Source organism: Lactuca serriola, chromosome 5 (genome assembly GCF_051521515.1).
Source record: "Lactuca serriola cultivar US96UC23 chromosome 5, Lser_US96UC23_V15, whole genome shotgun sequence".
In the NCBI taxonomy this organism is placed as follows: Eukaryota; Viridiplantae; Streptophyta; class Magnoliopsida; order Asterales; family Asteraceae; genus Lactuca; species Lactuca serriola.
The window spans coordinates 209576762-209589344 of NC_136412.1; the positions used below are offsets into that span (position 1 = coordinate 209576762).

Genomic DNA, 12583 nt, shown 5'->3' on the forward strand with positions numbered 1-12583 from the left:
TTCGATCTTTGAGGTCTTAATGGGTTCATGAAAGAGTTATGGCCATATTTATGGAAGTTGATTGCTATTTCTTGAGATTGGGACTTTGGGGGACATGAAAAGTCACCAAGTTCGTGACTTTATGATCCTAGAGGTCCTAGATAGCTTGTATCTGTGTTTGGATAACATGGATTAAGCATTAAGTGCTTAATGGACGTTGTTGGAAATTGGACACGAACGCCCTATGTAAGGCTTGGGAACGCGTTGCGTTCCTACTAGGACTTGCGATCTAAACCAAGGAGGAATGCTGAGTGTTCCACAAGGGAACGCCCTACGTTCGTTGCATCAGTGGGCCTTTTTGGGCCATTTCCTTGGACTAGATGACTATGGGCCTTAGTGGATTATTCTTTTCGAGTTTATTACATGTTGGGCTTGAGGGAAAGCCCATTTGAGAAGTTGGGCCCAATTTAGAAAATTGGGTCATCACTGGGCCATTAGTGGGCTTGGAGAGACTATATGGAATTGGGCCTTCTTGTTATGGATTTGGGCCTAGGTCATGGGTCCATTTAGATCAGGGGTAAAATGGTCATTCTACCCCAAGAAGGATTATTGGATTTTGACTAAGTCTCATTGTGATAATGATAGCCGGGAGTCGTTGGAGCAGCCGGTAGAGATTCCTTACCGTGAGATTCGAAAGTCAGCTTTGCGAGGTGAGTTTTCTCCTGGTTTGAACGGGTCGAAGGCACCAAGGCCAGCCCGTGGGATCTTCTGGTATTGTATACGAGCATCTAGTTATTTATCAGCGGACTGAGGTGTGTTTTCTCATTGTATCCATGGGTCGAAGGCACCAATGCCGGCCTATTATTTGTGGTATATGATGCTAGCTATCTCTGTGGTATGTGTATGAAAGACCAGGATTTGACCCCTACAATTTTATGAAAGTCTAGGACGTGGCCCCTAACATCTATATAAAAGACCAGGATCTGGCACATGACACCTGCATGGAAGACCGGGATTTAGTCCCCGGAAAGAATTACTTGTAAGACTATGATTTGGCGCATATCACTGACTTATTTATGTATGGTATGAGGTACTTTGGGGAAACTCAATAAGCTTTTTCTTACAATTTATATATTATGGTTTCAGGTACTTGTAGTACTAAGGGGAAAAGCCCGGCATGATGGCACATCATTCTCCCCTCACTAATTTCTGTACTTTTTGACATTGTTACTTTGATAATTTGACATTTGTACTATACAATGGTTTTGGAACAATTTGATGACTGTAACTCTTGTTTAAAAATGAAAAATTTTATTATGGTTTTTGGGTTGTCACATTTTCTTTCATATCCGATGATCCTTTGACAACTAAAGCATAATAGTTCTTATTAGTTGAAGCATAAGAATTCTTATCAGGTGAAACAATCATGTTAACATCAGGAGCCTTTGAAGGAGAGTTGAATCACCCCTATTGAATCTACTAAGGTTTGCATGTAAACTCAGGTTCCTAATCCACACCTTACAAAGATACTCAATTAGCTTAGCCTTATCGCCCACTCTAATGAACTGACATAATCCAAACATTTATCCGAGTTTATTAAAATGTTTTGCAATAAAACATCAACCATGTGTCCCATGTTACCATAAATGTTCCAAAGTTCACGCACAGAAAGATGAGAAGGAAAGTTCGACACATACACAGTGACAAAAAGTTTCTCCAATTGCGCTTGTTTAGAAGTTCTGATTGGTTGTCGTTGCCCTGGCCGTTCAAAAACCTATTTCTTCATGCGATTAACCAACTGCCATTCTTCCCCATCCACCATCCACCTCTTAGCGCCAATCAGAACCTAAATTGAAGGAAGCACATTGGAATCCCCCTGGAAAGTCGTCCCCAAAATAGAGAATCAACCCAGAATCTGAGAAAAAAAGAACAGACAAGAAGGAAGAATGACGTCCTACTGGCATTTGATCCCGCTGGAGAGGAAGGATGTGAAGACACAGGGGAGCTTCCGAAATCATCGGAGAGGAAGACATGGTAGCATATAATGATTAATCAAAATCACTTACTTCCATATATTTATTTATTTCATTTCAATTTATTTTATTCTAAAATAAAGAAACTTTTTATTTTTATCAAAATACCGAAAACTTCTAGCACCAAAAAATAGATGTTATATGCGTGGGGCCGGCAACAAATTTAATAACCTTCTTATGTCTTTTCGGTAAACATTTTGAAGATGGTTTTATAAAAACACACAAGAAAAACTTATTAGACAATACTCATTGAGAGTGTTATGGTCAAATATCTTGGTAGCTAGGTTATATATTGACCCATAGAGATTTTTACCCGGTTATATGTATATGTCATCGGATTTGGATCATGGTACCTAAATAGCCAAAAATTACATATGCATCATCAACCCTATAATATATGTAATTATATTGTTTCCAATCTAAATAATGGACAATCTTTATGATTCACGTGTATTATTTATTAAAAATTAATTTCATATAATACTATCTCAATTCTTTTGTTTTTCATAATTAAAACAATTTGTCAATATGTTTATATTTTATACTTAAACACTAACAAAACATTTTAATGATAACTAACCAAACTAAAAATAGTTGATAAATTACAATAATTAATTAATAACTAAGAAAAAAAACATGTAACCACACAATACATGTTTATTAAATCAAATAAGTCACTCAACTTTTTTTGAAAGAAGACAGCCACTAACAAATTTGAAAAACTAAATAAATAAATAGTAGAAATACATTGTAATTACTAATAGATTATATATTTCTTGTTCTCAAAGTTTCTTACATGTACATTTACGGATACTTAATAATATATTCTTTAGAGAGTTAGTTTATAGATTATAAGTATAAACGATAAAGATTGAAAATTAATTAAGATAATAACATACTAACTAGAATTTGATACAAATAACTATATACAACGAAAGTATAAAATAAAAACCAATTTTTGGAGAAATCTAAGGCTATTTCTCCCATTAATTTTCAAACAGGAGCACTCGATAGTTGATATGTATCGTGAAGGATTTAAGGAAAGTTTTCCTATTAGAATAAGGAAACTTTTACAATATATATATATATATATATATATATATATATATATATATATATATATATATATATATATATATATATATATATATATATACATACGTTCTGCTTCTTGTTCATCAGAATGCTTAATTAACAATATATTCCTGGTTGTTACCATACCGTAATTAGCAATGGCTGCGCCTTCCTGTTCTAGCAAGAAGATAAAATTCCATTATAGTTATGGCGGCACGTTCAAGATGTGTCCTAATGATGGCAAACTCAAATACATTGGGGGCACAAACAAGATCATGACTGTGGATAAGAGTATCACTTACACAGAACTGATCGTGAAGATGTGGGATATATGTGAACCTTCTATGAACCTGAGGTGCAAGTTGCCTATGGATGATTTTTACTTATTAGTGAAAGTTACATCAGATGAAGATCTTAATTATGTTATGGAAGAATATGATCGGGTTGGTAAAGACATGAAGATCAGAGCCATTCTCGAACCTCTACCACCGCGGATAACTGAAGTTGTTCATGATTACTTTCTCAATAAGGTGGCAGGCGTGAAGTTCTTCGGTTACGTACACACCACCTCAGTTTTATCATGTAGATCAAGCCATTAGCCATGGCTGGAGACATTGATGGTTTATTGAGCCGGAAGTCAGAAGAATGTTCGTTTTATTGATTTTAGTTGTTTTCTTTATTTTTTATTGATTGAAGATGATGTAAATGATGAAGACTAAGGTTGAACTAGTCGTAGTGGTGCACGCAAAAATCCATTATTCGTTTTTACATAAATCCAGTATCCATTAAGGTGCATGAGTTATCTCAATAAGGATCCTAGATAAAGTTATCTCCTCGTTATTACGCAAAACGTTACTCTTTTATATTATGCTTCACCTTAATGTAATTAGTTTTGTATGTTGGAATCTTTGTATCTTGAAAAAGAGCAACAACATTAATATGAATATGATGTAACTATACACTAGTATTTGTTTCTTTAATGTTTTCAGTTTTCTCTGTTGGATTCCATCTTGAAATGCATATAAGAGATGGTTATAGAAAACAAAATGTATATTTGTTTGTGTTTTTGGATGAAGTTAGGTTATGTTTGGGTTTAGATACTAGCTATATATATTAGACTTTTTCTATTTAAAAACACCATAGCTTAGTTTTTTATCATATATTTATCATGTCTTTAGGTCACGAGAATCAACATTGATGATGTGAGACAATTTCACAAATTTGGTCTGTGTGAAACGAATGATTTTATCGGGTTCAAGAATATCAATTCAAGCTCATGGCAAATTTACTTGACATTTCCGGGTTATAGTACATTCAAAGAAAAGGTTTTTCAACTTACCTTAGCTAGATTGGTGTGAATGTTTGATTTTGATTATTATATTTTCATGAATAAAAAAGAATTTTGTTGATGTTTTGAAGCAGCAAATGTTTAGATTTGCCACATTTGTGCTTCCCGAGACTGAAGGAAGGAAATTTTAACACAAGTAAATCCACACTATGGATGCTTGTTAAGCCATGTAGAAAAGTACGGCTATTCCTAATAATTTATCTACTTGTCATTGGTCATAAATGTTTCACATATTGCCTTATGATTCGTAATATACCAATTTAAGTAGTATAGACAACAAACACGTTGAGTCGTTTGATCACATACCCTTTGGTATGCAGAAAATATATACATTTTTAATTGTATTATGAATGTTATGGTATGTAATCATGGGATAATTTTAACCTTTATTCACATATGAACATGTGATAGAATGTTTAATCATGAGATAATTTTAAGAATAAAACTAAAGTCGAGCAGAGTAGCATCACACAATCGATTTCCAAGATAGAAAGGTTCAAATTATCCCATTGCGACTCGGTTTGCGTTCCTCCACTTCAAGTAAAGTGCATCGGGTTTGCGGTCCCTGTTATTCATGCGGTTGCAAAAGTTATTCCAAACTTTTTTTTGAAGGTTGTAGAGTCTTGGTCATTCCCGTAGATCGGGTCTTCCGACACATCTAGCCATGATTGAGCTAGTGCCCTTTCTTCATCATCCGTCCACCCTTTACTTTTAGCCCTCCCTTTTCCTTTTTTTTGTGTGTGTTGTTCCATTTTGAGCTCTTGAAAAAAATGCTTGAACTGGATCTGCAACGGGGGCTTCATCAGAAGAATCGGATGACTCGTCGAGTAGGCGGCGTGGTTGAGTTTGAAAGTCAGTTTGTTGTTGGGGTTGAGAAAAGAATTAAGTTTCTTGAACCGTTTCAAACGGATCAAGATCCATATCCGGACTAGGTGTTGGTTGAGATTGATTGTGGTAAAATCCCATTGGTTGAGAAGAGAAATGATTAAATGGAAACATTTGTGGAGCCATTGTAGGAAAGTAGAAGTTAGAAGGAGATTAAATTGGTTGATCAAATGATGGTCGATAACATGGTGGTGATGGAAGGTTTGGGGATGATAGGTTTGTTGATTGAGTGTTTGAAGTTGGAAGGTGTAGTGATGGAAGGTTTGAAGATTTTTTTTGTTGGTTCGTAGGTTTTTCTTTGTTTGAGATGAAGACATGATTCTTTGGTGAATTGAGAGAGAATGTTTGTGAGAGATATGATTGTTTGTGTGTAAATTGGTGAGAGTGTGTTTGATTTATAGTATTTGAGTATATATATATATATATATATATATATATATATATATATATATATATATATAATGTTTTGTATTTTATTTGCATGCATGCAAAGTGAAACATGCAAACTGTGAAACATGCAAACTGAAAAGTGAAAAGAAAAGCTGTATGCATGCAACCAATAGTAACCAAGGAATCTTTTTTCTTTAAACTCGCTAAGCACTTGACGACTCGAACATGGCGAGCCCCCTAGCGAGAGCTAGGGGGCGGTGTTTCAATGTACTTGGCATCCTTGGCACTTGGCTTGGCACCTTCCACTCCGCATAGCCTAAGAAGGCTGGAAATTTTTCACACGCCAAAAGAAAAGGCCTAACATGAACAACACACACTCTTCAAAAATAGCTTAAAATTCCACAAAAATCCTTTAAAACTCCACAAAAATTCCTCATTAATTATTAGCAGACCCCTCACCCACTTTCCTTGATGTTTATAATATATATATATATATATATATATATATATATATATATATATATATATATATTTGAGAACTTATATTTTCCCGAGAACTAAATTTAGACCATTAGATCAAAAAAAATGGAGGGCAGTGATTTTTTATGGCAGTTTTATAAATAACTAGAAAAAAGAGATGGGGGTATCTAATTTTTTTTTTTAACTCAGGGGTGCTATTGGCATCTAAATAATTCATTCCCTAAATTCTCTCTCTTAAAAATCAATGTCGCAGCTGCAAATTTTCGACGATATCTCCACTTCACCTTCAGCCATGCCATCTAACATCATCTGTCTCCTCCCTCCTCCATCGATCGCTTCCTTCCTCCCTTCATCGACCATCTCTTCCACTGTCAACTGCCAATTCACACCGTTTAGGGTTTCGTTTGCCTCATTCTTTGGTGTGTTTTCAGATCCTTCGTGTTAGGGATGTAAAGTTTCCTCTACTCGAAGTTTTTGAGCGGTTATCGTTTGATAAGATCCTCCCTTTAGATCTTGTGTCTTGTACCTCTACATTGTTCTTGTGTACAGATCCAAAGGTCCGAAGACATTATCTTTAGAGATTCCTTGGGCTCGGGTTCAAGATCTGTTCATGAGTTTATCAGTCGTGTTTCAAAGGTTCTACCTGGTTCATTCTTCTTCTTTGAATCGCATTTGGTTGTTTTTTAGAAAGAGATCAAATCAAAATGATCCCTATGAATCTACATAATCTGCAATGTGTCCTGAATTACATGCTGATCGATGTCGTTGTTGTGATGGTCCAGACCGATTGTGTTTTTTACATTAACGACAACTATTGGTGGTGAATGCGGTGATGCTACTACAGAAGCGCTACAATCCATTTGTGTTGACCTGATGAAAATCGAAGTCGATGAGAATAGCTATCTATCTCACACATTTGATTCACCAGATCCGTAATTGTTAATGGACTCTCTCCCCCCACCCTCTTACATCGATTCGGTTTGGTTGGCCACCTTCATCTCCTTCCTCTACATTGAATGCCTGTAAGAGTTTATCTTTAATTTATATATGATTTCAACTTTTCTGTTTCAAATCGGATTTTAGTTAATTCATTTATTTTTTGTTGGTGCTAAATTGATGTCTACATCTTATTCCTCAGTATAAAATATTATTGAGTCATGTTATGTTGTGTTTACTTGGTTCCATACCTTTTATGATTTATTTTGTAAGTTATCATATTTATCATGATGTTATGGTAGTGAAACAGATTCTTGATTAAATTAATCACTAAATGTTGAGGACTATGAAAGGTGCAGAGTTTGATCCTAAGTTGGTTGAGATAGGAGCTTCGGTTGTGAATGAGGTGAATGAGCTTAGAGAAAAAACTTTATTTACAATTGTAGAAAGAGGTATGTTGAAGTTATGAAATGACTTTTTCCTTACATAACTAAAGGATTTTTTTGAAGAACATATCCGGTTTTGATCCTTTACACATTACCGTTGGAGAAGGCCAACAAGATAATAATAATCAGTTTCTACAAATGTAAATTACATTTATGATTGTTATGTACATTTTGTCCCCATATTTTATACTTTTTGACTTTTCTTTAGTAGACTTTCCATCTTTTCATAGTCAAAAGCAAAAACTCTACACATTTTGAATTTAGGTTAGAGTCCTTGTTTCTAGTTGTTAGTGGCATCATGTACATTCATTTTACTATAATTTCTCTAATATACTGCATGGCCCAAACTACCATTTTCGTGAGGTGTTTATTATTTAACTAGCATTTTATTTACTTTATATGTTACTAGATAATTATCATCAAAATATTTAAAAATATAGCCAAATTGAGTATTAATTTCACTCGTATGGTTGAAGTTTTCTTGCACCAATCCAGGGCTCACGTCTCGCAACACTACCTCGTCCGGATAATATTCTTGAAGTTTTTGTAATTAGTAAGTTTTATTCTCTCTCTCTCTCGCTCGCTCGCTCTCTTGCAAAAAGTACATATGTTTTATAAATATCATCTAAAGTGCAGTTCATCAGGGTGTTCATTATGGTTGTGATGATTTGATATCCTCATCTCACATGATCGTTTCTCAGGTATTTGTTAGACCATAAAGATTTACCACTTCTTCGTTATTTAGAATGGTTAACTTGAGTTCTTTTTGTTGTCAACATCATAACTTTTGAGCATTTGAACTATATGTGATTAATATGTAAATTACAAATGAATCACATTGGAATTACATGTGATTCACATAGGAATTACATGTGATTCACATTTGAATCACATATGAATCATATGAAATTCACATGTACATCATAAGTGAATCACATGTAATTGACATCTAAATCGAAAGTGAATCATATATGATTTGCATGTGATTCACATGTATATCACAAGTGAGTCACATATAAATTACGTATATGATTCGCATGTAATTCATATATGAATCACATGTCAGTCATAAGTGAATCACATACGGATTACATGTGATTCACATATGAATCACATGTGATTCACTTCTAAATCACATGTGACTCACATATAAATCACATGTACATCACAAGTGAATCACATATGAATTACATGTGATTCACATGTAAATCATATATCAATCACATTGGATACACATGTAAATTACATGTAACTCACATATGAATTACATACGATTCACATTTAATTCACATATGAATCACATGGTATTCACATGTGAATAACATGTAACTCACATATAAATCACATGTAATTCACATGCAAATCACAAGTGAATCACATATGAATTACATGTGTTTCACATGTAATTCACATATAAATAATATGAGACTCACATGTAAATCACATGTAACTCACATGAAATTCACATGTAAATCATAAATGAATCACATATGAATTACATGTGATTTACATATAAATCACAATTGAATCACATATAAATTACGTCAAAATGTACACATGCATTTGGTGTAAGCGTTCCTCATTAATTATTTTAAAAAAAAGTTCTTGTAAGTTTCACATTTGAATCTTAAAGATATAATCACAAGTGAATCTTACACGATTTTTACGTATGTATTTTTGTGAATGTTCTTGCATTAATCATTTTTTTTTATTTTCTTGTAGATTTGGAAGAATTTTGGGAAAATATTGAAGATGTGAAAAGTGATATATTGAAGGAATGAAAGAGATTTGAAAATTTTGTAGCATTTTTAGTTTTTTGTATTTTATTTTGTGTCGAATAAAATACATGTACTATTGTGTTTATAGATTACTAAATAATAATGTGTTTTTTTTAATTTACTTACGAATATTATAGTATAAGAAATATGTATATATACACTTGAAAAATATACATATGCTACTAAAACGTTGATTTTTTAGTTAAAAGGTTATAGTTTTTTTATAATATTTCAGTTTTTTTTAATTGACTAAGTTTATAAAGTTTATTGTTTTTTTAAATGCAGTTTTTTTAAAAAATATTTTTCAACTTTTTTTAAAAATTTATGTTTTATGAAAAAATTAAAAAAATCTACAATTTTTTTTAGAAAACGAAATCTATATTTTTTTTATAAAAAATTCCGAAAATTTGATTTATAATGTTAATTTGAGAGTTTTTAATTAATATTTTCAATAATACTAAAAGGTAATGGGATTGGTAAGATGACGATCATGTCTTTAATGAGTTAATTTTAATCTAACGTTCCACCTTTAGTTCTCAGGTTCTTGGGAAACTATGAGTTTTCAACCGATCTCACAGCTATATATATACACACACACACACGGCATATTCCTACGTGTTGCACAGTAAAATAATATATATGCATTAAAATTTATAATTTTATCCATGGTTTTTGGTGTTTTTTTATATATGTGTCTATTAAAATTGGAACCTACGATCTTAGACTACTGTAACCGATCCTAGAACATGTTTTGTCGGTTTTTAATATTTTAAAAGTGCTCCCAAAATTGTCGATATTGGGGTTCTAATTTTTTATTACGGAATAAATTGATTGACTGTTACAATATATGAAAAAACATTTAACCATATAAATTATTAATAACGTAAATATAACGAATTAAAGAAAAAGTTAAAATTATAAATAAAGATATTTATAATTGATGTCAAAATATTTTCTAATAGATTCTAACCAGACTAATAAAAATAATAAAACCCAAAATGAGTTTTAGCCTCATATCTTATTAGAAAACATAAGTTAAAAACAAAAAATAAACAATCTGTATTTTATGAGAGTCTCGTACCATTATGCTTTTCATTAGCATAATATAAAATTAGAGTTGCAGATTGCAATGGTTAAATCTTATTTCAAATTTAATTACCTTACAGTTAAATCTTAAACTTATCGTTTAAAAAGATCATGAATGATTAAACGATTTATAATCAAATAATAGCTTATAATCATATATGAACAATTCAAATTTCCCATTATGAGGAGGGACATACGAGAGTTCGTGGCGAACTCGTCATACCGAACATTTGCCGAGCTTCAGGCAAATGCTCGGAAGAGGGAGATAGAGTTGGAGACTCAGGTTGGGGAGGAGGCGGAGTCTCAGGGGAGGGATCGGCGACCGGATCAGTCCCAGCCGGCAGCCAAGCGGGCCAAGCCCGCCAATTCGAGATCAGGGAACCAGAAGGGTCGTACTTATGGCAAGTGCGGTAAGGGTCATGAGGGAGTGTGTAGAGAAGGGTCTTGCTACAAGTGTGGCAAGGAGGGACATATGGATAAGGATTGTCCCAAGGGATTTGCAGTCTGTTTCCACTGCAACCAGACCGGACACCGGAAGGCCGAGTGTCTGCAGCTGCAGCGATCTGCCCCTGATGCTGTTCGAGCTACAGAGAGCCGGCCGGTGAAGGCCGAGGCACCGAAGGCATGAGGGAGAGCTTTTCAGTTGACCGCGGAGGAGGTCCGCGCGGCGCCCGATGTTGTGTGCAACCACCCAAAATACGACCCAAAATTTTTCGTTTAAATAATACTAAGGATATCAACGATCTATAATACATCATAAAATCGTACGTCATAAATCCCAAAAAGTTATAATAGAGGTCATAACAAAAGAACTGTAACAACATATCATAGTATATGAAATAAACTCCCAGGACAAAAGCTGAAGTTGTGGTGTGTGCAATGCCATCATCCCGATCCCTTCCCTTTGCTTACGGAAGTACCTGAAACCAAAACTGAAACTGTAAGCATAAAGCTTAGTGAGCTCCCCCAGACTACCACATACCATACAATCATATAAATACATCTTGGGCCTTGCCCACTGCATCGGACCGAAGTCCAAAAATTGCATTGGACTGAAGTCCGGAACTAACCAGGGCCTTGCCCTCTGCATCGGACCGAAGTCCGGAAACTGCATCGGACCGAAATCCGGAACTGATTGGGACCTTGTCCCCTGCATCAGACCGAAGTCCGGAACTAACTGCATCGGATCGAAATCCAGAACTGACTGGGACCTTGTCCCCTGCATCGGATCGAAGTCCGGAAACTGACTGAGCATAACATAGCATAGCATAAACATATCAACTAGCATAAACACATATACTGCATACTGCATCGGACCGAAGTCTGGAACACATAACACAAAGACATGCTTGAATCACAAAGACATCAAGCACACTGAACTACAGCATCGGACCAAAGTCCGGAACTACTGCTAACTAAACGGGCCAACATTGTGGCCATAGACCCAATTAAAGTCAACTTCCAGTTGACCGGACTCGCCAAGTTAGGGCGCAGAATCGCCGAGTCCCTCCTTTACTAACTCTGACTTTAACTCACCGATCCCCTTTCCCGCTCACTGATTCACTCTGAACTCACAACTCGAAGGGAAAACGGGGACTCACGACTCGACTCGTCGAGTCCGAAGAACAACTCGCCGAGTCCTATCACAGATTCCATACAATCGAATTCTAATCCATTCCAGGGCCTCTAACTCGTAGATCTGAGCCCTTGGGACCATATGAACACATAAAGTTGCTGACTTTACGTGTAACTACGAAGGAATGAAGCCATTTCACTCAAACACTACTCTTCTTGGGAAAAACTCATCTGACTCGCCGAGTTGTAGAACAACTCGTCGAGTCTAAGGCAATCTTCATCGGACTTGCCAAGTTGCTCATCCAACTCGTCGAGTCCAAGGCTATCTTCATATGACTCGCCGAGTCAAGCTTGTGACTCGCCGAGTCCATTCAGTTCCTTTTCCATACAGGCCTGATTTGAGCCATGCAGCGGCTCTTAGTCACAGATCCATGCTTCTAGGGCATGCTTATCACGTAAAGTTGCAAACTTTACGTGCATGCATGGCTTTAAAGGCTTCAAATGCCAAAGCTAAGCTCTTAATGGGGTTCTAAGCTCAAGAGGGACCTCAATCACCACCAAAGCTAAAACGTT

The 12583-nt window shown here is 35.1% G+C and overlaps 1 protein-coding gene across 1 annotated transcript; it reads left to right on the forward strand.

Moving 5' to 3' along the window:
• The first annotated feature begins 3244 nt into the window (after positions 1-3244).
• LOC145050125 (RAF-like serine/threonine-protein kinase 24) lies at positions 3245-3685 on the forward strand. Its single transcript, XM_078998425.1, has one exon. The coding sequence runs from the start codon at positions 3245-3247 to the stop codon at positions 3683-3685; it is 441 nt and encodes a 146-aa protein (XP_078854551.1).
• Positions 3686-12583: the final 8898 nt, after the last annotated feature.